This window comes from Amblyomma mixtum, chromosome 7 (assembly GCF_055824585.1).
Source record: "Amblyomma mixtum isolate Tamu chromosome 7, ASM5582458v1, whole genome shotgun sequence".
Taxonomy (NCBI): Eukaryota; Metazoa; Arthropoda; class Arachnida; order Ixodida; family Ixodidae; genus Amblyomma; species Amblyomma mixtum.
This window is the reverse complement of record NC_143018.1, coordinates 94992346-95017176: the sequence shown is the minus strand read 5'-3', so window position 1 is coordinate 95017176 and position 24831 is coordinate 94992346. Positions and strand designations below refer to the sequence as shown.

The 24831-nt window shown below is 45.7% G+C and overlaps 1 protein-coding gene across 5 annotated transcripts in view; it reads left to right on the top strand.

Moving 5' to 3' along the window:
- The window catches only part of LOC149336898 (uncharacterized), a 106896-nt gene extending 87755 nt beyond the window's left edge, over window positions 1–19141 (top strand). For 4 of the 5 annotated variants that reach the window (XM_089553202.1, XM_089553200.1, XM_089553198.1 and 1 more), the window contains 6 exons: window positions 2975–3137; window positions 5667–5723; window positions 7873–7942; window positions 8544–8759; window positions 11883–12166; window positions 17201–19141. In XM_089553202.1, the coding sequence (XP_089409328.1) occupies window positions 2975–3137; window positions 5667–5723; window positions 7873–7942; window positions 8544–8759; window positions 11883–12166; window positions 17201–17578 (1168 nt within the window). In that variant the 3' untranslated portion in view covers window positions 17579–19141. The remainder of the gene's footprint in view (window positions 1–2974; window positions 3138–5666; window positions 5724–7872; window positions 7943–8543; window positions 8760–11882; window positions 12167–17200) is intronic. The other variant, XM_089553199.1, reaches the window with a different exon arrangement.
- Window positions 19142–24831: the final 5690 nt, after the last annotated feature.

The window sequence follows — 24831 nt, the reverse complement described above, 5'->3', positions numbered from 1 at the left end:
CACGTACAAGCGCTAAAAAACACGGACAGAGAAGAGACTTGGACAACACGAGCGCTTCCAAGTCTCTCCAAGTCTCTTCTCTGTCCGTGTTTTTTAGCGCTTGTACGTGTCTGCTATGAACCAACTAGCCCAAAGGTCTGTGCTCCTGAGGAATAACCAGCAGCCATTTCCACTTGTCGAGGAGGTAACTGTGGCGGTATAGGAGTCTGTCGCGGACGGCTAAGTAATGAGCTTAACGGCGCAGCGCCTGCCATGGACGACGCCGTGAGGGAGTAGACAATAAGTTCAAGGTGGAGAGAATCTGAGGATCCATCCGCTGCTCGGCAGGCATGTCAGCGATGTCAAGGGACTAGAAATCAGAAACACGGACGGCGTCCAAGCGGTAATCACATGGCTGTGGTGAGTGGGAGAGAGCGTCCGAGTCGGAATGCTTGCGCCCAGAGCGAAAAATAACGTGGATGCCGTACCCCTGGAGACGTGAAGCACAAGGGGCGAGATGGCCAGATTGATCCTCTCAGAGGACAGCCAGTACAGGACGTGATGGTCGGGAAAGGCGTAAAACGGGCAGCCATAGACGTAGGAGCGAAATTTGCCCATCGCCCAAATGATGGCGAGACCTTCATTTTCAGTTAGAAAATAGTTAGATTCCGCCTTAGCGTACGGATGGCGCAAGCAACACATTCCGGAAATACCGTTTTTCGTTGGGCGAGAACAGCTCCCAGGTTCATGCCGTCAGCTTCAGTATATGTTTCGGTCGGTGCATCGAGGTCAAAATAGCTAAGGATTGGAGGAGAAGAGGCCAGGGGACGACGTAAGGTATTGAATGCGGCATCACAAGCGAGTGACCAAGATGAGAGGTTCTGGCTGCCGGTGACAAGCTGAGTTAAAGAGAAAATGATGCAGCCGAAAATGCCTGTGAACAATCGGAAATATGAACACAAGCCAATAAAACAACATTGGAGTTTTTTCAAGGTAGTTGGTTTGGGAAAGTAAGCACCTGCGCGAAGTTTTGCAGGATCAGGATGAACACCATCCTCCGAGATTATATTGCCCAAGATCGTGAGCTTCCTTGCACTAAAGTAACATTTTTCACGTTCAGTTGCAGCCCCGCGTCGCCAATGCACGTTAGAACGCTCTGAAAACGTTTTAGATAGGAAGGAAAATCTTTGGAAAAAACAATACCATCCAGATAGCAGACATGTCTATTTTTTGAGCCCGGTGAGAATATCGCCCATCATTCAATGGAATGACGCTGGAGAATTGCAGAGGCCGAAAGGCATCGCGTTAAACTTCGACAAGCCGTCGGGGATGACGAAGGCGGTTTTAGGTGAGTCAGCGACAGCCATCGGTACTTGCCAGAAGCCGGAACATAAATCCAAGGAGGAAAAAAAAACGCAGCGTCCTGGAAGCAATCCAGCTCATCGTCTAGGCGTGCAAAAGTATAAATATATTTTCGGGTGGCGGGTGAGGGTAACGTGCGGCTCCAGAGTTCCAGCATGAAGACGAGGATCAGGAGCAACCTTAACCACTTGTGATACGGGGTTCAGTCCCAGGGCTTCCTTGCTGGAACGGTGAGCCTGAAGCTCTGTGTGATCTTCTGAGGCGTTGCTACAGTTTCCACTTGTATTCTTCGCCTTCCCAGTTGTGTCGCGTTCTGTGACGCCGGTCTGAAACTGAAAACTGAAGATTGGTTTTTGAGGAAAGGAAATGGAGCACTAATTGTCTTATATCTCGGTGGACACCCGAATTGCGCCGTAAGGGGAGAGAGGAAGGTTGGGATGAAAGAAGAGAGCAAGAGGGGCCGTAGTATAGGTCTCCGGAATAATTTCGCCAACCTGGGGATCTTTAACGTGCACTAACATCGCACAGCACACGGGCGCCTATGCGTTCCGCCTCCAACGAAACGAGGTCGCCGCAGCCGAGTTCGAACCCGGGAACTCCGGCTCAGTAGCTTAGTGCCCTAACAACTTAGCCATAGAGGCGGGTTACCGGTCTGGTCCATTACACTTTTTAACCGAGGACGTTCTGGAGGAGATACTTCTGGGCTCAGAGAGTCGCTAGAAGGTGCCCTGATTTGCTTCGATCCGCTAGGGACGCTGCAGTAAAGGCTTCACACACACACAGAGAAAGAGAAAAACCATGGCTTTTCGCCAAAAGATGATTAAAATACAAAACCCAAGCGCGGAGCAATGGGAGACTCTGCTGTCCAGCGACCGCTGTGAAGACCAACAAGGTCTGGTACAGCGAGCTCAACGGGCGGCAGTAGCCTGCGGAGCCCTGGACTGAGGGCAACTGACCACTGATTAGAGGCGGACGACTTCGACGGAAAAGGCTCCTGGGGATAGAACCAAGACGTCTCTGAAGATGCCCCCAAACCGCAGGAAAAAGCTTCATTAGTGAAAATGAAGTTTTCCCTTCCTTCCTATACTTCTTGCGCAATGAAAAGAAAGTATCGCAACAGCATGACTGCATTCATAAACAAGAAAGTAGGGCTATATTTATATAATGTGTCATCCGAGGTGACAGTCGAGCAAACGGAGCCGCACGAAAAATTAAGATCATGGCAGGGCAAACGCTGGCATAAGTAATGATGGCCGAGTTAATTCTGTATGACAATTGTTATTAGTCATTTTTGTGCGAATTCACTAGAACGCGGAAAAAAGGGGGTAATAGTGTGTGCTTGGACTATTCCCTTCCTTCTGGCAGAAGCCAAGGTAGCTAAGCTACTTCACTGTACACTGTCACCATAATCACCAAAGGTTCGCTCACTCTGTGGCAGGACGAAGTTATCTCACAATGATACCCTATTAGCTCTGTCCGGCTCCATCCACGCAACCTTTCCTATCTCATTGCTTCCACTCTGCAGCGTTGTTAAATTTCGAATGTTCCCTGTCATGTTTACACTACGCACCGAAAGTGGTGTGCTTCGTCACTCTAAGTCCAGGATTCGAGATCAGTCCACACATCTCTGCAGGAGCACCATCCAGGTGTCCGTGGTCGTGTTCCGGGAGAGCGCGCCCCGTTGCGAGCAGCTCCGCGTGGGCCTGTGGCAGGCGAACGGCAGTGCAGTGGTGGACCGGCAGGAGTTTTGCCGCACGGACTACATTAAGTTTGCGAGGCAGAAGACGGAGTCATTGGTAAGCTCTTGAGAAGGAAGTGGAAATAGTGAGCGATTATGGTGGATTATGTGTCCTAAATATGGTAGTGCTCATAAAACTCGTTCTTCAAAGACTGGTCCACCATATTAAAGGTGCAGTGAATAGGAATCTGAACTCGTCTTTTTGCCGCGGGAACTCGATCTACACGTTCCGGGCATTCTTAGAAACTTCGACTTATTGCCCTGTGTGGCCGCTTTCCCTAATTAAATCTAATTAACGTCCGGCTCCGGCCTTTATTTTTTGAATTCTCCCCGTACGATGGGCGGAGTCGACCAACGCATGGAGTGCCTTTCAGCCAGCTCCGTGGAGGCTTTGCCTTCGCTTTATTTTGTTTTTTAAGTTTCAGTGAATAAGTAGTTTCATTCGCAGTTAATATAGCCGCAAAATAAGCCCCCAGAAATAAAACTACGCGCGGACTATTTGCTACTACGGATTACTACGTATTACTCCGCCGATGGCAGAGCGGCAAGCCGCCACGGGACTGGGTGAAAGGCACTCCACGCGTTGGTTGACTCCGCCCACCGTACGGGGAGAATTAAAAAAAAAATGCGGGAACCAGACGTTAATTCGCTTTAATTAGGGAAATCGGCCACACAGGGCAATAAATCTGAGTTTCTAAGAATGATCGAACGTGTACATTGAGTTTCCGCTGCAAAAAGACGGGTTCAGATTCCTCTTCACTGCACCTTTAAGGCGAAATCCTTTATTAGCTCATACTCGCGGCCGTGACTCTGTCCGTCCGTTCGTTACATCAGAAGTGAAAATCAAAACTAGTCATTACTAGTCACAAGTCATGACTAACTAGTCATTAACCAGTTGTCAGCTAATAGTCATGACTAACTAGTCATTCAGCCGTCAAACTAATTAGTCATGACCAGTTATTCACGAAGCAGTCATTCACTAAGCAGTCATGACTAGTTAGTCATTAATCAGTCATGACTAATTAGCCATGAATAGCCAATCCAAGTCACAGTAGTAGCCAGAGTTGCATGGAAAGGCTTTCGCCTCACGCACTTTAGATCGTTAAAGTTCGCCCTAAATTTTTAACATACACCTTTTCTGGTACTAAGTACCTGGTAGAAATTAGATTGGCCTGCCGTCACGGCTCTTGCACGCTAAGCAGCAGGACGTTTTGCATACTTTTGAATGGGTTGTACACAAGGCCTGCTTTACATTATGGCATTATGGAAGATTTATTTATGCTTGGCGCCATGCATCCAACCAAATCACCTAATAAATCAGCCTTATAAAAAAATGTTGCTCCATAGAACTCTCTTGTTTTGTTTTTTTTTTGTTTTTTTTTTTTTGTCGAGAAGCTGCGTCTCATTGGTGTCTTCTTACTATACAATGACACCTCCCGCGTTTCAGTACTGGCTTTAAATTTTTTTCGCTACATTTCAGTGAAGGCTAAGGCTGTATGTTTGCACTCCATTTTCTGCAGAGGTCTTAAACTGGTAGGGTTCTCTCATAATACTCAATTTACTTTATGATTGAAAGTATGCTTCGGCTTCGTCCCTTCTTGCTCTTTTTCTTCGTTCTTTGAGGATATAGCAAGGAGATCATTCCTTATTTTTGTCGTTTTTATTTTTTTCTTGCTTTGCCGTGATTACCTCAAGAGGCGCCATTCACCCGTCATCAGTGGGGTTTGGACCAATACAGTAAAGGCTCAAAGAATGTGGCATCACGGGGGGGAATTAATAATTACAAAGGAAATGTGATTGACTCTAAATGACATTTTCATAAATCTGCGGTCTTAGATATCTCCTTTAGGAATCCCCTGTCTGTCAGTGTTGAAACTACAGGGTACGCAAAAAAGGCAATTTTTTTATCTTCCTCGGCATGATAACGCACCTGCATTCTTGGCATTAAAGGTTCCTTAACGTTATAAGCACTGCGTCTCTTTCGAATATTTCACCAACGTCAGAAGACATTTCATTAGGCGAGTGCTCTTAATAATGGAATGGTATCGAGGAGTTAACGTCACTTAGCAACGCATGGACTGTGGAGAGGCGTTAGCGCAGGAGTCGGATAATTCAGGCTACCTGGGGTTTCTAAGCGTGTGCTAGAGTGGAAGAGTACATGGACGTTTTCGCATTTTGCCTTCACCAAAATTCTTCCGGTGGTGTCAGAATTCGGGTCCGCATCCCTGGGATCTTCAGCCGAACACCAACGACACCGCACGAAATATTAGCTGTGAACGAATACAAGCCGCTGTCGATTAATGACAGTTTGCTGAAGACCGGCAGAGAACGCAAATTAACCCACTGTAGACAGCAACAAGTGGCATTGAAGCTTTATTGAATGTTTCTTTCATCAATTTTATATTTGTATATGTTTTTGTGCACCGTAATCTTTTCTATTGTTGAGTATAAATAGAAAAAGAATTGCTAGGTTTATCGTCCGCCACACATTCGAACCTGCAATTAAGATGCCTTCAAAGAGTGATTATGCCCATGCTTCGGTCATTTCTTTCAAACCTCTTAACACCCACCTTGCTTTTTGTTCCAGAGTCTATCCATGGAGGTGCTATTCCATAATCTCTCCGCTGGCAACTATTGCGTTCGAGTAAGAGTAGTCACCTTACTGTTTTGTGCCCGTTCAGCAGCGGACACATTTGGCGCTATTTGCTTTTTTCTTACGTGTTGGTGATACCGCAATCGTAGCGAACTGAAAGCGAACTGCATTTTTAGTGTCGCTTCTGTATAAACCAAATGAATGTTAGTTTCTACGTACTGACGCCGCATGTCCTCTCAAGAAAATGTGCGTAGAAGCATATTCTAGCTGCTGAACTCATTTAGAAATGGTTTAGAAGAAAAATAGTCCCATTTGGCCTCATCTACCAAAACCATGGCGTAGAGCGCAGCAAATGAAAGAACCGCAATCGTGAATTCCGCACCTAGTGTGCGGCTACCTTCGGTTTGACAGTAAACGGGTATACATGGATACATCGCTCCAGGGGCTTGATTGTCGTACTTTAACGGAAGATAAAGTACTTGAGCCATGGCCACAACTTCCGCCTGAGAAGGAAATCATCAAGGCGTTTAGTGAATACTCAAGGCAACAGGCTTGACTTGAACACAGTAGAGTCTCTGTGTGCGGCATGCGTTCTCCCAGTGTAATGGCCCCCACGGACATGTTCAGTACTATTCTCTAACCTACATTCCTTTTACCTCTTTATTTATTTACATCCCGCTCCCCACGTATAGGGCAGCAAACTTGGAACTGCCTAGTTAACTTCCCTGCCGTTAATTATTCTGTCTCCCTAATCTCTTAAGCCCGTAATGGAAACTTTTTTTTTCGAAAAGGATACCAACATCGTGACTTAGTGCTTGTGCTGCCATCTATCGGCATCCCAAAAATGGTTTGGGGGATCGTTACTCGCCTTAAACCGGACACAGAGTGACAGAAAACATAGGACAAGTTTCATTCGTCACGAGCCAGAAATGACAGTCGGCTTATGATGAGTATGGCTCTTCCATGTACCTTTGGGGCTTATCAGAAATGTGCTCCGAAAATTGGTAGCTAAAAAACAGTCCTAGACAGATATTTGAATCGAAACAAGGTCACCGTAATGACACAGATGGATTGACCGCCTCCGTGCTCGCTGCCTAACTCGCATAGCTACTTCACAACATGACCACGGCGTTATCTAGAGAGCGGAAAGCATATTTATTCAGTTACCCTAAAGACCCGAACCCGCATTCTGCATTACATTTGGCGGAGGGGGGGGGGGGGGGGGGGGGGGTAGAATAAATGCTTAACAGGCAGGACATACACAGATACTATCAAGGGTCCTGCAGCTACAGCCAACGTCTCCTGAATTTAATTTTAATCACCAAATGGTAACATTCGGTGATTTCTGTCACCCAGGCTGCTTTCTTAAATGCATAAATTCAGTGGGGTCTCTTCTAGTTTTGATAACTTATCTGAGTAATCTGACTGCGGCTATTAAATGCACCTGTGGCTTATTAGTTATGGCGCTCAGGCTACGCCATTTATCGGCTTCCAAAATTTTCTCACAACGATAAGCCTTCCAGAGCTCTTTTTGCTCACGTTTCTACACGCGTGGCTCTTAAGAGAGAAAATAAAGATGAATATTAGTGCGTAACCGTCATTTCCGTTCCGTTATGGCGAGGTACTGCAAGGAAGGATTTATGATAATAGTTCTTTTCTTATTCTTTTCTTTCTCTGAACTGGTATCAATCCAAAAATGGGTGCATAATATCAGTATAAAACCAGACTTAGAGCACAAGTCAGTCGCGCATCGGCGCTTTACAAGCAATTAGCATACAGACAAAAATACAAACTCACGTCAAGCTCCTCTCTCTCCACTGGTGTGGTCCCAACACCCCACAAATGGCAGGAAACTAACCCGTAACCAGCGCATGTTGCTTGCAGACCTGTGTAAATAAAATGATAGCAGAAGCTTTAGTTCCTTCACTCTGACCACGTTCCTGGAAATCTGAGAACGTGTTACGAGTGCATCTCTGGCCTATCCTTTGGAACGTTAACCTTCATCACTGCTTTGCTGCAATGGTATCCATATGCATTTGGCGTTTATCATTAAAGTGTTCAGAAATGGGAAGTGAACATCTACTGGCTGTTGTGTTTCCTGCTACGGAACGCATTAACGTCGCCACAAGTTCATCTAAATAAGGCATTACCATGCTACAAGATTACCGATGTTTGCTACGGTGTTCCTCTCGATGTACAGGTGACTCCGATCTGCAGCCAGCCACAGGAATGCCTAACTCTAGTATCCAGGGTGATTGAGTTGCCCTCAGGTGAGCAGTGACCATTTCGCTCTGAAACCATCTTTCTCACATGAGTGTTACCGTGTGTCCCAAAAATGACTAATGGTTTTTGAAAATCAATAAAAAAAAGACGGAATGAGATAGAATTCTATTGTTTGCGGCCTTATGCTTAAGAAATCATGGAATTTTATCCCTTAAAAATTCAAATTTAGTTTACATTTCCCCCCACACGTGGCGCTGCAGGCGATCTGGAACAGGTATAGCTACAACGGGGCATATTTGAGCTCGTCATTCCGTAGTTTGCCATCAAGCTGATGGCGTGTGCTATTGAGATTGCAATTCCGCTTTACCAAAATGGTTTATTCCGTTGAACAGCGGGTGTTTATTGTGTTAGAGTTCCACCGCCTGGAACAACAGTCTTGTTGGAACGAGGCGCAGTTTCCAAAGAAAATATCCGCCACCTGTTGGCGGAAATGTAAACTAAATTTGAATTTTGAAGGCATAAAATTCTCTGATTTCCTAAGCGTAATGCCGCAAACAGTACAATTATATCTCATTCCGTCTTTTTTTATTGATTTTCAAAATCCATCAGTCATTTTTGCGACACCCGTTATTTTACTCTGCCGCACAGTGCCGATTGGTCATACGCCTGAGGCTCCCGAGGAAATCCTAACCGAGCTGATATGGCTGGTCCTGCTGCTGCCGCTAGTGGTGATCTTGACTGCGACGCTCATACTGCTGGTACACCGGGAGCGAAGTCCGTCGTGGAAGGCGAACAAAGAATCCTTCACCCAGCGTTCATCTGAGCTTGGTGTGGGGAAGCCTCTGCTGGACCCCGGACCCCCCGGTCAGTGATAAACATTCACCGTCCGGAAAGCGTTCTTGGGCGCTCTGCCGCAAACCGAGGACAGGCGCCAATCTTGAAACGCGTATCGAATCTGTGCTGTCAATCCTCATCTGTCTTTTCATTTTACCCCGAAATAATAGTGCAGGTATGAACAGGAGGAACTTACTCAGATCACTAGATTTCTCACTAGGCCGCAAAGTAGACTGTCGTAGCAGCACTACAGCTGTTTAGCTGTGGAACAGGGAGGACCAAACTTTACCTCCCTGACGGGCATTTACAGTAGTAGCGATGCGGTACAGGCCCCAAATCAAAGCCCGGGAGCCAACCAAATGAGCTTTGTATTTTTCGCAAAGGCTTACTCCTTGGTCCCAAAAACACATACTTTTGTCAAAAGCACTGAAGGGAAGGCGGGCATGAAAAAAAAAACGAGGTGCAAATAAATGCTTGTTTTCTTTTCTATGTTTCGAATAGACATTCATGCAACGTACTGAACATGAACACACAATGCCTGCACAACAGAGCTCCGTAATGTAAAGCTCCGTCAGAAAACCCGCTTTACCTACCGGACTTGTTACCACGCTTGTAAATTAGTCATTATTGCACGGAAATTCCTGCTGCCAGAGCCATGCATTCGAAATAAATCTTTCTGGTGCACCTTCTCACGGGAGCTTCATGTGGTCGCCGCAAGAAACAACAGCCAGCTATGTATACCGCAGCTTCATCAGATGTCTACATCGCTAACTTCCCAAAAACAATTATAGCACTTCTAATGAATTTTGTGCCGTCGAGAATGTATATGGAGGAGGCTTTAAGTATACGCTGAGCCAGCGACGGCAACTTGACAAGGGCCTACAACCTTCGCTACTTGGTAACAGTTAGCATAGAAGGAGAATTCACATAGAAAAACAATTTCCTCCTCAACATGCACAAACGAAAATGTCATTTTCTTCCTACATAAAAAAGCCGCAAAAAATGAACACGCCATTGAAACAAAAAAAAATGATTGGCGTTCAACGCGGCTTAAACCTTGTTATACGAGCGAAAGCTCTTAAGCATGGTATCCACTGTCTCTAATCAAATGTTAAGGTCAAGGTCAGGTACCCAACGGTCATAGTTATATGACCAAGTGGTCACACTACGACACCTTGGGCCATAACACCACGCAGTTAAGTTCGGATTCACCTTGCGAGGCATTGAAGGTCATTGTCGATGTGGCGCCCACTGTCTCAGATTAAATGTCAAGGTCAGGGTCATGTACCCAATGGTCATAGTCATATTATCACGTCGTCATACTACGACACCTTGGGCCACACCACCACACAGTTAGGTTAGGTTTGACCTTGTGAGGTACTGAAGGTCATTGCCTCATCCACATCGAAATCGGAAGTTGTACGCCGAGGAGTAGAGCTTTCACTCTAAAACGCATATGGTTGGTGTACTACAAGTTTGAAAACGCACCTGGCTGGTGTACTGCTCGTTTGGTAAATTTTGCAAGGTCTGCGCTACTCTGTTAAGAATATTTAGAAACTTTAATTGGGTTAGCGACGACTTTTGTATGCAATAAGATGCTCAGTGTGCAATTAGATTCCATTTTCTTTCTTACAACCGCCGCTGTGTGCTGCAGCGTTTTAATATGACGACGACAATTCGCGGAGGAGGTTTCCATTGGCAGTTGTTTTCCGTCGGAAAGTAACCGTTTTCTTTTAATTGCGGAGGTCGGTATGCTCATTATTATGAGTCCTTTTTGAAAAGAGCATGGTGAAGGCTCTTATACCGGGTGTTTCAGCGAACACTTTCAAAAATTCTCATAAGTAGAATTTTCTTGGTAAAGATATGGCTTTTGCAGCATAGTATTACCAATGTTGGCGGACAGCAGAAAACCGGTAAATCATATTAGGTAGTAAATTGGTTCACTAATTTTTAATAATTAACTTTTTAACTCTAGTTGCAATTAGATATTTGTAGCCGGTCGGTAGTAATAGCCATATCAGTTTTTAGAATTTCGAAAACGCAATTACCCTGACCGCTGTGGCTCGACAAAGTCTGGCTGGTTCGTGCGAAAAATACATGCGCTATCGAAAGCATGCAGGCAAAGCATCCCCTCCAGTGCACGTAACTATTCGAAGAAGCCAAATTTTGTCGAGCAAATAATTGCATTTTCGAAATTCTAAAAACTTATATGGCTATTACTAACGACCGGCTACAAATATCTAATTGCAACTAGGCGCCTAACTGTAATAGTTAAAAAGTTAATTATTAAAAATTAGTGAACCATTTTACTACCTAATATGATTTACCGGTTTTCTGGTGTCCGCCAACATTGGTAATACTATGCTGCAAAAACCATATCTTTACCAAGAAAATTCCACTTATGAGAATTTTTGAAAGTGTTCGCTGAAACACCCGGTATATCAGGTTCTACACTATCCGGGAAGTGCATCTGGCGAACAATTATTTTTAAAATTTTTATGGGTCTTTATGCCCAAAACGAACTCAATAATTAAGCTTTGAACAGGAAAAAACTGCACATAATTATGTATACATGGAATTGCAACTATAACTTTAACTGGACGTTCTGCCAACTACGCCAGAAAACTGAGCGTAATTGTATTTATTATAGTTATACAAAGGTATATATTAAAGTGAACTACAAGAATTTTGCTCTTATTTAGTACCTCTTCTTGTCCTCCTCCATGCGTTATATATGTTGAAAACTTTGCTGTCATTTCATGTAAATAAGACAGCTGTTGCTTTATTCGTGCCTATTTTTACTTTATGTGCTGCCGACTCTTTAGAAAAATATCCGTGCAATTGAGCAAGCGAAGAGATCCCAAGGAGGCGCGTTACACGACCAACCCGCGTTCAGAGCCCGTGTCTTGCGCTTGGCGCCAACTTTCCGAAAACAAACAGAGCGAACGTTCCCTGGATATTTATGCGGAAAATGGAGCAGAGACCACGCTCAGGCTTCCCGAATTGGTTGCATCGTTCCGAGCGCTATACTTATCACATGCCCGCAAGAGCCGATATTCGGAATTTCCAGTTGTCTAAACGCCACTCTATTCTTGACGTGAATAAACGCAACCACTTATCCGCCTCCTCAGTTATATCTTTGTGGCTTTGCAGTGCTGAAGGTGGTGTACTCGCGCGACAGCGAACCCCACGTGTCGGCGGTATGGCAGCTGTGCGAGATGCTGGAGACAGAGCTGGGCATGCGTGTTGAGTGGGACGAAGCGGCCGCAGGTCCCGCCCACGTGACGCATGACTGGGCGATAGCCATGGCGCAGCTGCCCTGCCCTGTCTTCAACCCTGCGGCCGTCCAAGCAGCGGTTAGCAAGGCCACCGAGAAGATTCTGGTGCTCGAGTCTGATGGGGCGCTGCTCAAGCACCAGGCATACCGAAAGCACAAGGTACGTGGTTACAGCAGCAGGGACTAGGCTTATTAGATTTTTGTGAGCCGAAGAAACAGCGAAGACGAGGCAGAACTTTGGGCGGGCTCCGGATAAAACAGCAGTATAGACCTTATGCAAAAGTGCTGCCATCTACCGGAAGAAAACCGAAACAAGCAAGCGACGCCATGTTGGGGGCTTGTGGTCATGGAGTCAACGTAGTTGCTTGGTGCGGACCGTGTGCGATCGCTTTACTTTAAGTTTTTATTTTTTATTTTATTTTAAGTTTTTTTATTTTAAGAGCTTTTGGTGGCTTTCGGGTTTTCTTCGGCATGGAGAATGCAGACACGGATGGTACAGCCGTGACAGTTAGCCTCCTGCGCCCACTAGCTATGTTCCTCAGGAAGTCATTTTCTGTGAAATGCTTTGAGCAGATGCGGGCAGTCGCAATGTTGAACGGGCAATTTCTCTTTATGGCGATTAGCCATGCTTTGCGCATGTTCAGCTCATCTGGGATGCAGTGGAAAGACACCTGCAAAAGAAAAACGCACAGTAAAATATGCTGCATACCTGGAAATAATTTTTTTCTGAATTTGGCTCAATGCATGCTTTGCTAAACATCTTGTTTATATTGGAACTAAGAAGAGATTTTGTAGTTATGTTCTTCTGAAAACTGCTGCTTAATGGACAATTGCAAGATAACTTCGTGTACCATGCTACAGTGAGGTTAATTATCTGAAATAAGTCAGAACAACAATTAGTCGAGCATTAGCGACGATACGTTATGAGCTGTTTTCAAATTTACATAAAGCCTAAAATGCCTGGTGACAGCATAGCCACCTAGTGGCTACGGCGTTGTGCTGCTGAGCCGAAGGACGTGGGTTCGATCCCGGCTGCGGCAGCCGTTTTTCTGATGGAGGCGAAAAACGAAAACGCCAGTATATCGAAGTTTCGGCACAAGTTACAGATCCCCAGGTAGTCAACATTAATCCGATGCCCTCCCCTACTGCGCTCCTCATAGCCCAGGTGTAGCTTCGGCGCGTAAAAATAATAATAATAAAGACGACCTGAACATCTGTGTTGCTCGCATTTCTGCTCCCCACGATTCGTATTCGGCAAAGTGATCGCCCGACCATGACTGGCGACGCTGCACTGTGGGTCATACCTTGGAAAATACGATCTTCACAAAATACGCGACGATCGAACAGCCGACCACGAACGGTAAATGATCGATTTACGCTGCCTACTACGTACGCAAGTCACTGACACGGGCTACGCGAAGGTCCTTTGCGGATCCGTTCGCCTGTGACACTTCCCAAATTTAAGATTGCATAAATCTTGCATAAAAGCAAACCGAAGGTTCAGGATAAAAAAACGGGCACATGAAGCCGAGCGGCAGACACAAAACTAATACCGCGTGAGAAACTACTAGCTGACCGACGCAGTGCGCCGTAACTGCTAGCAGGCAGGAGCGCTCCTCGGCAAATACAAGATGAGCAAACATCCGGCTTATTAGCCGTTTTAGTTCTGTAAATGTTATTTGTGTTGCGACTTCGTTTACGATCTGGTTGTTAACTCTCGAAAAGCACTCGACACCCGCAAGAGGCTTCCTGCTGCCTCGCATCGTGCTCCAGGCGAGAAATAAAAAAAATTGCACGAAGCTAGCACTCTTACCTTGTTTCCTTGGTTATCCGTGAGTCCTCTTTGTGTACAGCAAGGTACAGAGTAGTATTTGGGCATCTTGGACGACGATAAATGCCAGCGTGCGCGTCGCTATTCCCGCACTGCCATATAATGCGGTATCCGTAAGCCCCCAACATGGCGGAAACGCGCGCGGTCAACGCACGGGGGCGCTAGTTTTTGCATAAGGTCTATTGGGGCGCCCTTCAATTCTGCCGCCCTTTAAATGCGGCCACAGTCGTAGTGATGAAACCAGTTGTGAAGTTATCACTCGTGTAGTCTACGTAAAGCTATGCAAAGAAAAGAAGTGCTGCTCTGGAAATCACACAGAACCCAAGTAATAGAGTCACATGCTTTATTTTTCCCTACAAAACATTCTACTAGGCCCCTGCGATAATTTTATTATAAGATGCAAAGAACATTCCTTCATGCAAGCGAAACAAACGCTTTTAGATGCAGCTTGGCTAATTTGGCGCCTTGTGAAGGCTTTTGGGCTGTCGCTTTTGCCTTGTACGGTAATACCTCCCTTTTAGAATACCTCCCGACTATTTCTCCAAGTACACTTCAATAGGAAATCTCACCCAAGGCAACGGCGCGCATTTAAAAGAAAGGTCACAGCATGGCAATGATGGGAAATGTAGTGAACCAAGCAAGAGGCAATGGCACATGTAGACATAACCGTTCTGACATAAAAATTAACGAAAACAAACAAATTTATCAGTTTGTTTTTTCACGTTACACTCATGGCATGACTAAAATGAGGGCAGGAACGTTCAGCGTCATTAAAGTGTGTGCCAGCAGGTCATCTAGTTGTTCACATATGCCACTGAAAGCAGGATACAGGCGATACCGCATCGTGGTTCTCGATGAGATTAGCAGACAGCACTTGAGCGTGATAACAGAAGCTACGATAGTTTAAGAGAACAAGCAGATGTGGACGCTTCAAGGTTCAGTAAGTGGTAGGTCTGTAAAAAGAAAAACGTGTCTCTCTGCAGCGCCAAGACCCTAAGATAAGAAAGTCAACAAAGAGAAAAACTGATAACAGGTTTTGTTTGTCTGTACCCGCTTTGTCCTGAGTTGGTTTAATATCCTTTATTAGACAGTTCCCAGAAAACCGCAGGTATTGAGTTCGATAAAGCCTGCTCCCAATAGACCCCTGGCTTGTCTGGCGCAAATCTCGCAGAGAGTCTGTTCTTTCCTTTGTTTATTGGCTTGGGATGTCTTCAACAGCAGCTGGAACACGTGCTGTCATGCAGAAATAAAAAATAGTTGCATCTGCAGAACAATGGAATCGACAAGCGTGACACAAGTGTGGAAAAAAAAATCATTTCATCGGCCTGGCATGGCCCCTGCAGGGCAAAGGCCTCTCCCATGTCTCTCCAGTTAACCCTGTCCTGTGCCAGCTGCGGCCACCGTATTCCCGCAAACTTCTTAGCCTCATTCGCACACCTAACTTTCTGCCGCCCATTGCTAAACTTGCCTTCTCTTGGAATCCACTCCGTTATCCTTAAGGACCATCGATTATCTTGCGTTCATATCACATGCCGTGGCCATGAACATTTCTTTTTAATTTCGGCTAGGATGTCATTAACTCGCGTTTGTTCTTGGACCCACTCTTCTCTCTTCCTATCTCTTAACGTTACAGGTATCATTTTCCTTTCCATAGCTCAATTCATTCTCCTTTTCGTTAACCTCCAGTTTTCTTCCCTGAAAGTGAGTTCTGATAAGATGCATCTGTTATGCACTTTTCCCTTGAAGAATACTCGTAAACTTCTACTCCTGCACTGAGAGTACCAGCCAAATGCTCTGTACCCCATAATTATTCTTCTATGGATTTCTCGCTTGTGGCCCGGATCTGGGGTAACTACCTGTCCTAAGTAAATATCATCCCTTGAAACTTCCAGCGCGAACATACCTACCTTAAATGGCTGTTCGTTTTCCATACTGGTCAAAATCACTTGTTTTCCGGGTATGATTTTTCGCACCTGCGGCTCTGCTTTTTGCAATGCATTGATCATGCTGAGCAGTTAATACCCTGAGTGGCTTAGCAAGTCAATGTCGTCAGCGAACCGCATATCACTATGGCATTCTCCATTAACTCTTATCTCCAAATTCTTTCTAGTCCTCTGAATGCCTTTTATAAACGTGAGGCTAATTGGACCCGGGAGATTGTGTCTTCCTGCCTAGCAGCTTTCCTTCTTGGGACTTTAGTGTCGATAAAACCTCATAATAACCAGCCGTCCTATAGATGAACATCGTTGAACTTGTTCCAGCTTCCTCTATGCAGGATGCGCAATCGTTCGATTTGGCTGCCTGGAGTTGGTTTTAGGGTTGCGTTAAATTTGTGCGATTAAATTTAAAACATAAATATCAGCTAATCAGACCGAAAAGGTACTGATAATAAAAGCACAACTCTCGCTGAATATTCAGTACTGACGATTGTACTCGCGGTACATGTGGACCGAGGGATATCTCACTCTCTCTTGTTCTGCAGCTAAGGGTAGTGCGTCGCCCGGCCCCAATCAATACAGTTCTAAAGCAGATCCGACTAAGGAACGGTACAATCAGTTACGCCTCCACCCTGTACTTCAAGATAGAGTAAACTACATCTCGAAAACAAAAATCAGCGCACACGGAGGAAGGACATAGGAAGAGCAGGTACTTCCTGTGTAATTCGTTAGTTTTCTCATAATTTTGTTTTCAAGATGAACTACATCCGACTGTCCCAGCTTCCCATTCTTCTGCAACAGAATAACAACCGCTGCTTTGAAAGCAACCAGGGGCGCCAAGCCCGCGCCACTGATCCATCACGAACTTGGTTAAGTAATGTTCCCGCATAAGCCCGCAAACGGAAGTTCTACAGCAGGCACGCCGAGCTTCACGTAACGCGGTTATTCTTTGAATAAGCGAGGACGTCGAGAAACGACAAATATTTTATAAAACAGTGATTCTATTACTATGCTTCTCATGTGGGAACCTTGGCTTAGTCCTGGCGATATTTAAGCGTGTCTGCATGTCGCAGCTTAGTAAGAAGCTTCAAGACGTGCTGAAGGAGCAGCCTGGTAGCTCCTCCCAGCTTTTCTGTCTTGTGTTGTTTCCACTGCTGAACTCAACTAGCAATCATTTCAGTACAAGTAAAAGGACAGGAAGACTGCTGAGTGAAAAGCAGCATTTATTTTAAGATATGTGTTTATATACACACAACCAGTGTTGTTACCTCCCCGTTCTCCAGCACTAGGGCTTAAGATCAAGACCAAAAAGTTACCCTTGAAACCAAACCAATCGGTTCTCGCATTGTGTAGAAGGCATAGCATCTGCATGCGAAAGTTCACAAAGGCCAGGGATGCCAGCCAACTATGATTTCCTTCCTTGCAGGACCTTGGCATGGTGAGCGAAAGCAACGTAGACGAGCTGTACCACACCACCTACGCGGCGCTACTGTCCAGTCAGGCGCAGGCTCTGGGCGACTACTGCCACATCGTGGTGGCCCGCCTGCCCTACACAACGCTGCCCGGCCGATTAGACCTGGTGCCGGAGAAGCGGTACCTGCTGCCACAACACCTGCACCAACTCCTAGCCGCGCTCCTGCACGGCACGGCGCTGCCCGAGAGTCGCGTGGACGTAGCACTGAACTCGCACGCGTGTCGCCGTTTCAGCGACGCACTCACACGCGCCGGCAACCTCCACGAGGAGAGAGGCTTCGAGCCGGACAGCCTGTGCGGAAGACTGCAGTCGATGCTTCGCGAGGTGTGATCGCAAGAGGGGAGACATCGTGCGCGAGGCTGTGGTGACACTGGACGCCGCTTTGCGGAGGTTACTCGAGGCTTCTTGTGTGTGTGTGCGGTGACAAGCAGCGGAGAATTTTTAAGGCGTAAGCCTTTAATGCCTCATCGTTGTCGACAGAGGTGTCATGGTTTTTCTAGTCAGACCAGGAAAAAGATCTTTCTGCACGATGGGACTCGAACCATCACCCTTCCGTTCCGCAGCCTAGCGTGGTAATGGCTACGCTACTTTCTGCCAACGCATATGTAGTTCTCCTTGTCTAGGACGCTGGAGAGTATTAGCAGAAAGGCGTCGAGTCAGACGGATGCCTCCCAGACGCCTTCCAGTGTCTCCAGCATTTAAGATTCACAAACATTTGTGTACTTAATTAGCATCTTAACCACACACCAGGGACACAAGCAGCAAGACCGCGATAAAGGCTTTCGCCTCACCGCACTTTAGGTCAACAAGGTCCCCCTGAATTTTTCTAAGCCTTCGAGAGATGACTGGAGCACGGATCTCTTAGTGTAGCTACTACATCAGCACATCTTTGCCACTTACAGACCAGAAGGCAGCCGAAGTGGAGCTGTTTCCTTTCCGGATGCCATAAGGACTTGGTACTGCACTCATGCTGAGAGTGCTGTAAAGCCTGAAGTCCTGTTTTGCGAAGCCCCATGCTGGCTTCCGCAAATATGTATTTCTCTTACGCAGAGCATTTCGTGCTGAGATTTTGTCTACTGGGGAAAAGTAATGTCGCTGTTTCTTTTTTACTTTTTTTCCCCCTGCAAGACTGGCGCGCTTGTGGAATTGGCGATGGCCATTTAAAAAATCTCCATTTTACGCTCAGTATTCAAGGTCACATTTTAGGCTCTTCAGCGCTGTCTGCGCACCAGCAGTAAAGATTACTGCTTCGCACATTACGAAGTGCCTCAGTGCCTGCCATCACGGAATCGAATATTAGTGCACTTTCATTGTTTTTGTAACACCCTTCTGCCATCGAACAATCCACGCATATTCTTTTCCACCGGCAAGAAGAAATTCATCTCTTTTTTGGGGGGGAGAGAGAACTTGTCTTCGTATCGTCTTCCATTAGAAAGACAACTTCTTAGGACCGAATAATACACATGCTGTTCATTACCTCTTAAAGTTTGTCTTCATGCTTTGTCTGTGTCTCTGAATGGCACAGTCCTTTCATTTTGCTAATTTTTCTCTACACCTAATCCTGAGCAGCGCCCCACTTAGGTTATTTTGTGGGAAGAATAATGTGTCACTGCTAAGAGTGAAGTACAAAGAATGAGTCTCATAGCCGGCACTCATCTATCCAGTTTTTCTGCGTTCCGTGAGCCTCATCACCAGGATGCCATAAACATTCGAGCAACTTCATTCTCGTGGGATCTTTACACTGACGAGAAATAGACCATTCTTCTCGTCTGTCATGCTGCGATCGTTCAGGATGATACGGTGTGAACTTCTACCACCTGACTTCGTTTTATTGACATAGTGTATTAATAAGATGGGGCAGTTACAGGAAACAGCCAATAAAATATTCGCGAATTCTTCGTTTCTCTATCAAAGCTCGGAAATGTACGATTGCTATCTCCTAATTAGAAATTATAGCTTTTAAAAAATCTATTAGTGCGGCTAATCTTTGTGGCACTGAAAATAATTATTTTCTTCTGAGTGGCTTATTCTTCTAAAGAAATCAATCTCAAAGAATATATGCCTAAGGATTCGCACTTTTCAGCGCCTATAGGTGGCGCGACGGCATCGTCGTCATGGAGAACGGAGCGGTGATGGCGGTGCCACGGAAGTGCGCACGTATGAAGGATCGGGCAGCTCCCGGCCCTGTTGTGTTTGTCGAAGCGATTCAGTGGCTCACTAAAGAAACGCAGAGGTGCGTCGCAGAGGATGAGACACCTTTTAATGACAGCCATGTGATCCACTATCCGCTTTAAACCATACAACACAAAGGAAGGCAGTGGACGATGTAAACCTCATTTCGATCATCTTTTGCATTGCTTTGCGCTGCAACTTTTTAACATGAAATCTTAACTAATTGGCTTCCATGTACCCTAACTTCAAATATACAGTCCGCGGGATGTAGATGTTTAGAAACTTAAATTTTTTGCTCTGCGCACTAACTATAGGCGCGGACAGTAAATTATCTTTCAATATCGCCGGATGGCATGAAATTCCTTACGCTTCTTCTATTACGAGGTTATGCTTCTGCTGTGCGTGCAGACATTTTTATGCGCCGGTTGCACACGTTGCTCCCCTGGCTATATGTATCGGACGCGGACAGTCTAGTGAACAAAATTTTTTCAGAAGAAATTGAGCCCTGCATGCCGACGGGTGTGGACTGTATATCGTAAATTAAGGTAATTAACTACGCCCGGCCCAAATGTACTGCTTTAACCTCGCCCTATGAACAAAAGTCGTGAACATGATAACGAGCGAAAAATGCAGACCATTTTGTAAAATGGTCTGTGCACACGGGTACGCTACATTTAAATGTTTCATGCGCACCACAGTCAAAACATCTTCAACTGTTGACATTGAAACCATACCTTTAAAACACACATCTGCAACCTCCCTAGCAGGCTTGTGGTTTTTTTTTTTTTTTGCATTCTTGACGCCATGTCGGGAGAGTTCTCGATAATCTGTAGCGACAACACGGTGCTGGCATTCAGCCGAGATCGCAAAGGATTCAGGTCCTTAATTGAAGTTATAAATCTCCGGACCGAGGAGCGCCGTAACCAGCCAAGCTATGACGGCTAACTCAGCGAGATAACGCCAGTAGAAATCTTCTTTCTAGACGTGCTCACTATACACGACCACTGAATTCGAATCAGTCACTTTATTCCCGATCCACAGCTCCAAGTTACAAAGTGCTTCAAATTTTTTCTGCCTAGAGGAACTGTGCAAGCTCAATAGATCTCACGCTGCTCGATTGATGCACTGGGGAACACTGCACAAACGATTGCTTTCCACTTTTCGCGTCGGCACATCCATTGCACGAAACGTAGCTGCTTGCACTGCGAACGCTGATCACCGGTCGACCGCTTCGGAAGAGAACCGCGTGGGGGCGCCACCATTGCTGAAAAGTGCGAATAACCCACCGCGGTGGCTCAGTGGTTAGAGCGCTCGGCTTCTGGCCCGAAAAACGCGGGTTCGATCCCGGCCGCGGCTGCTGAATTTCGATGGGGGCGAAATTCTGGACGCCCATGTACTGCGCGATGTCAGCGCACGTTACAGAACCCCAGGTGGTCGAAATTTCCGGAGCCCTCCTCTACGGCATTCCTCATAGCTTGAGTAACTTTTGGACGTTAAACCCCAAACTAAACCACACCAGAGGATAGGTGGCTTTTTGCGCTGTACTCAAAACAACTGTGGTCTGCTATCAATTACTTCTGCACCTCCGCACCAGTTTAACAACTGTAAAGGATCTCACACGAAACCACACAACTGTAGAAACACATATTCATGGCTTATTTATTTTTTCATATAAGCTTGCTTTTTACCCGCTCTGTTTCGTTGTGTAACATGGTTTTGCAATTTTTTTATTCTGTGATTTCTGGCTGCCTATATGCTTTTGTACATGTATTTCTGTCGCCTTTGAGCATGATTGTTTCATGTACATCCATTTTTCTCGTCTTTAAGTATGATTGTTTGATTTTAGTGCTGCACGCGTGATAGTCGACACCATTTTAAATTATGTCATCATTCATTGTTTTTCTGGCGCACTTCTTTAGGACATGCCGGGCCAGTCACTCGATCAATCTGTTTCGACACCAGCGTTTTGTCATTGTGAGAAAGAATAATAAATCATGATTAAAATGACCTCACCTTCACTGGCACTACACATGCTCTGTTCAAACTGTTTCTGGGCTCGTGTCCTGGAGATGGCCTTATCAATTAGTCATCGAATAGGCATTGCAAATGCTTGTATGTTGAATCCGGTCAATGTCAATGTTGCCATTAGCTAAAAAACTTGTAGATCGAAGGATGTGTTTTTGTAAAATGATCTGCAGGGAACAACCCACACGCTACAAGTTTTTTTTAAACGCTTGTGCTCCTGGAAGGCTTGCGCAAACTATAGAGTTAATCGCAAAGCACGTGTGCTGTAGGGGGCGTGCGAGGACGTGATTTAAGATGACTGGCCTTCGGATAATCAGTGTCCTCTCCGGGCTGTGCCGTACCACGTTATTGCAAACGTGTTTCTTGTCAGGCTAAAACATCTCGACACTTTAACATCTTACAGTTCTTAAGGACCTGGAAGACAGAATACCACCCTCAGCCCCTGCCAGGTCCTTAAATTTTATTCGGTGCTCGCCCCTCTTCGTTACAAGTCCACTAAGCTAGTGTACTCAACTTCGGCGATTGTCGACACTAAATTTAGCATTTTTAAAACCTTACAGTGGCCCTTAAATCTATTTCTGATATTGAAAACCTCACAGTGATAACTGTATATGTTTTGGCAGTGCACCCAGGCGTGAGCACGTTGGGAGGAAGCCACATAGTGTCAACTGTTCTGCCCCGCGTCACTGAATGCCAGCCGCCGGAGCCGCTTCTCGACTGTCAGTTAGGCCAACGAAACTCACACAGTCTGGAGGCAAGCATGCTTCTGGCTAGCGGTACTTAAAATAAAATTTTGTTGCGCTTTGTTAACATAAATTCAATGTTTATCCACATCTCAGAACACGCACAAAATTAGCTACAGACGCAGGTCCTACACAGCGTCAGCCGCCAGACGGCCGAGCGTTCCCGTGGCAGGTGGTAGAACTCAGCTGCCCTTTACGCAGAGTTATCACCCTCTAAATAAATCCGCAACCAGTATAAAAGCCCACACAGTGTTTAAAATTAGCACAGCGTAGCTTCAGACTTTTCCCACAAGGGCCAGAAATGGCGTCTCCCCACTAGAATGCTCCAGATAGAGGCGTATGTAGAACAATGAAAATGCGTAGTCATGTAATATTTGAGAGAAACATGAAAATCCACATGCATTTCTGAAGTTTTCCGTGCCGTTTCGAATCATTTTCGTAGAGTCCCTAGTTGGTTTTCGTATGATGTGTACGACGTCAAACGAAGTCCATGAGTACTCTCGGGTTTGTCTGGTAGCGGTGAATAAAGCATGTCGGGTAAGCTGCCGGGAATGCTCTATTGTGAACTTTGTTTGTGTATAAAACACAAGCCAGCAATTATTTTTATTCGATTTTGGTCACGGAGTTTGCATGAATTTAGACTTTTGCATATGTTGTCTTTGTGGTCCACAGGACGTCGTATGTTCAGTATGGTTTCCATAACAGTCATACAAAAACACGCGAAATCATGAGAATTTGTCATATGAAACTTTTAATTACGCCTCCGTACGTGTATAGAGCTTTCTAAGCAAGATTTGTACCTTAGCCGGCCTTGGCGCTTTTATTGGAGAATTTCACGTCTAAACGAGAGATCTAATTAAGCCTCGGGTATTATCAATAAACTCATCGTTAGCAAGACCTTGACCTGCTGCGAAAATAAACTGTCGAAAATTGCGAGCACTAGGAACTTAATTCACTAAAAGCGGTGTTTTCGACAGGCATGGCAGCCGCGTGAACGGTGGAGTCCTGCGGAAAGAGGTGAATCCGGAATGGGGATCTATTTTAACTGCCCCTTGAAGTATACGTCATGAGCAATAGAGCCGCGGCGCAGAGAATGAATATATCATAAGCTGAAGGCACAGAGAAGACGCAACTGAGATGACGAAAAACCACCTTGCATTATCTCATGAGACGCTTTAGGTTGGATGGAAAGACCATAAGGCTTTGCTCTTGGCCCCGCCATGTCATCGCTCGTATCAAGCATACTACATATTCTGCATGCTGGCGTAGTGCTCGGTACACAATATGCATGACAATGTGTAACGTTACGCGAGATATTGTTAACAGAATGTGCAACCGGAAGTGCGACTGTACAAAATATATACATCATTAATGTCATGGACTACTTCCTCGAAGCAAGAAGCAAGCACGCAGCGAGCTATGGAAAGGAAAATGATAGGTGTAACGTTAGAGATCGGAGGAGGACGGAGTGGGGGAGGGAACAAACGCGGGTTAATGACATCTTAGTTGAAATCAAGAGGAAGAAATGGGCTTGGGCAGGGCATGTAATGCGAAGGCAAGATAACCGCTGGTCCTTAAGGGTAACAGAGTGGATTCCAAGAGAAAGCAAACGTAGCAGGGGACGGCAGAAAGTTAGGTGGGTGGATGAGATTAAGAAGTTTGCGGGCATACAGTGGCGGCAACTGACAAAGGACAGGGTTAATTGGAGAGACATGGGAGAGGCCTTTGCCCTGCAGTGGGTGTAGTCAGGCTGATGATGATGATGATGACTTCCTCGAAAGATGAGATGTCACTGTAACTAGCGGCTGTGAACAAAGGACCGTACTCTTTTCCGCTTAGTCTTTCGTGTACAGCATGCAGAGTTCAGCGCCTAGAATATTCCTGGTTACAGGCATCCAAACTTCTGTCCTCTCGCAGTGCTCTAGGCTTATTACGTCACCAGATTGTCAGCTGCCCGAAGAAAGAGCAAAGTTTCGCTTGCCGTACGTTTAACCTTTTATTCATGGCTGCGTTCAGAATGGCTGTTAGTGCGGCTCCGTTAGCAATTTTCTTTGCTTGGGCACCTCACTCCGCCTGTCTTCCATAACGCAGCCGCTTCATTTTATGGACCTGTTTCGCTGGCGCGGCGGCTGCTTCCAATAAACCCCCGTGAAGGTCGCTTCTGTTGTCACCGGATAAGATGGGCCGGAAGCTGCTTGCTATGTTTGTGCGACAGGCCTCATTCACTTGGCCGTGAGTACCTCGCATGACTGATTATTGAGGCGTGAGGTTATATACATGTATGACGTGAGCAAATCCTCATGCTTTCCTTCATGATAAAAGTTTTGGGAGCAGCACAGACGTCAAGTTTGGGGGCGTTAACAGCGGTGGTAAACCTAGGTTTGATTTCATGACAGATACACTGGCAGTGTGATGAAAGTTGGATGAAATGAAAGGTGCTGATTTATTCTGAAACATTTCTATCTCGTTCATGAGAGCCTCTATGTCAGGCATAAATATTAGTTCACTTCCTTCAGGTTCATCTGATTGGACGTCAGCAGTCATCAAATTTACACATACAATGGTGTAAATCTTTCCTTTGCAGCTCCGTCAGGCAATGAATGCATGATCCTCTCAAAGGGTATCAACTTCTGCCCGCAAGCG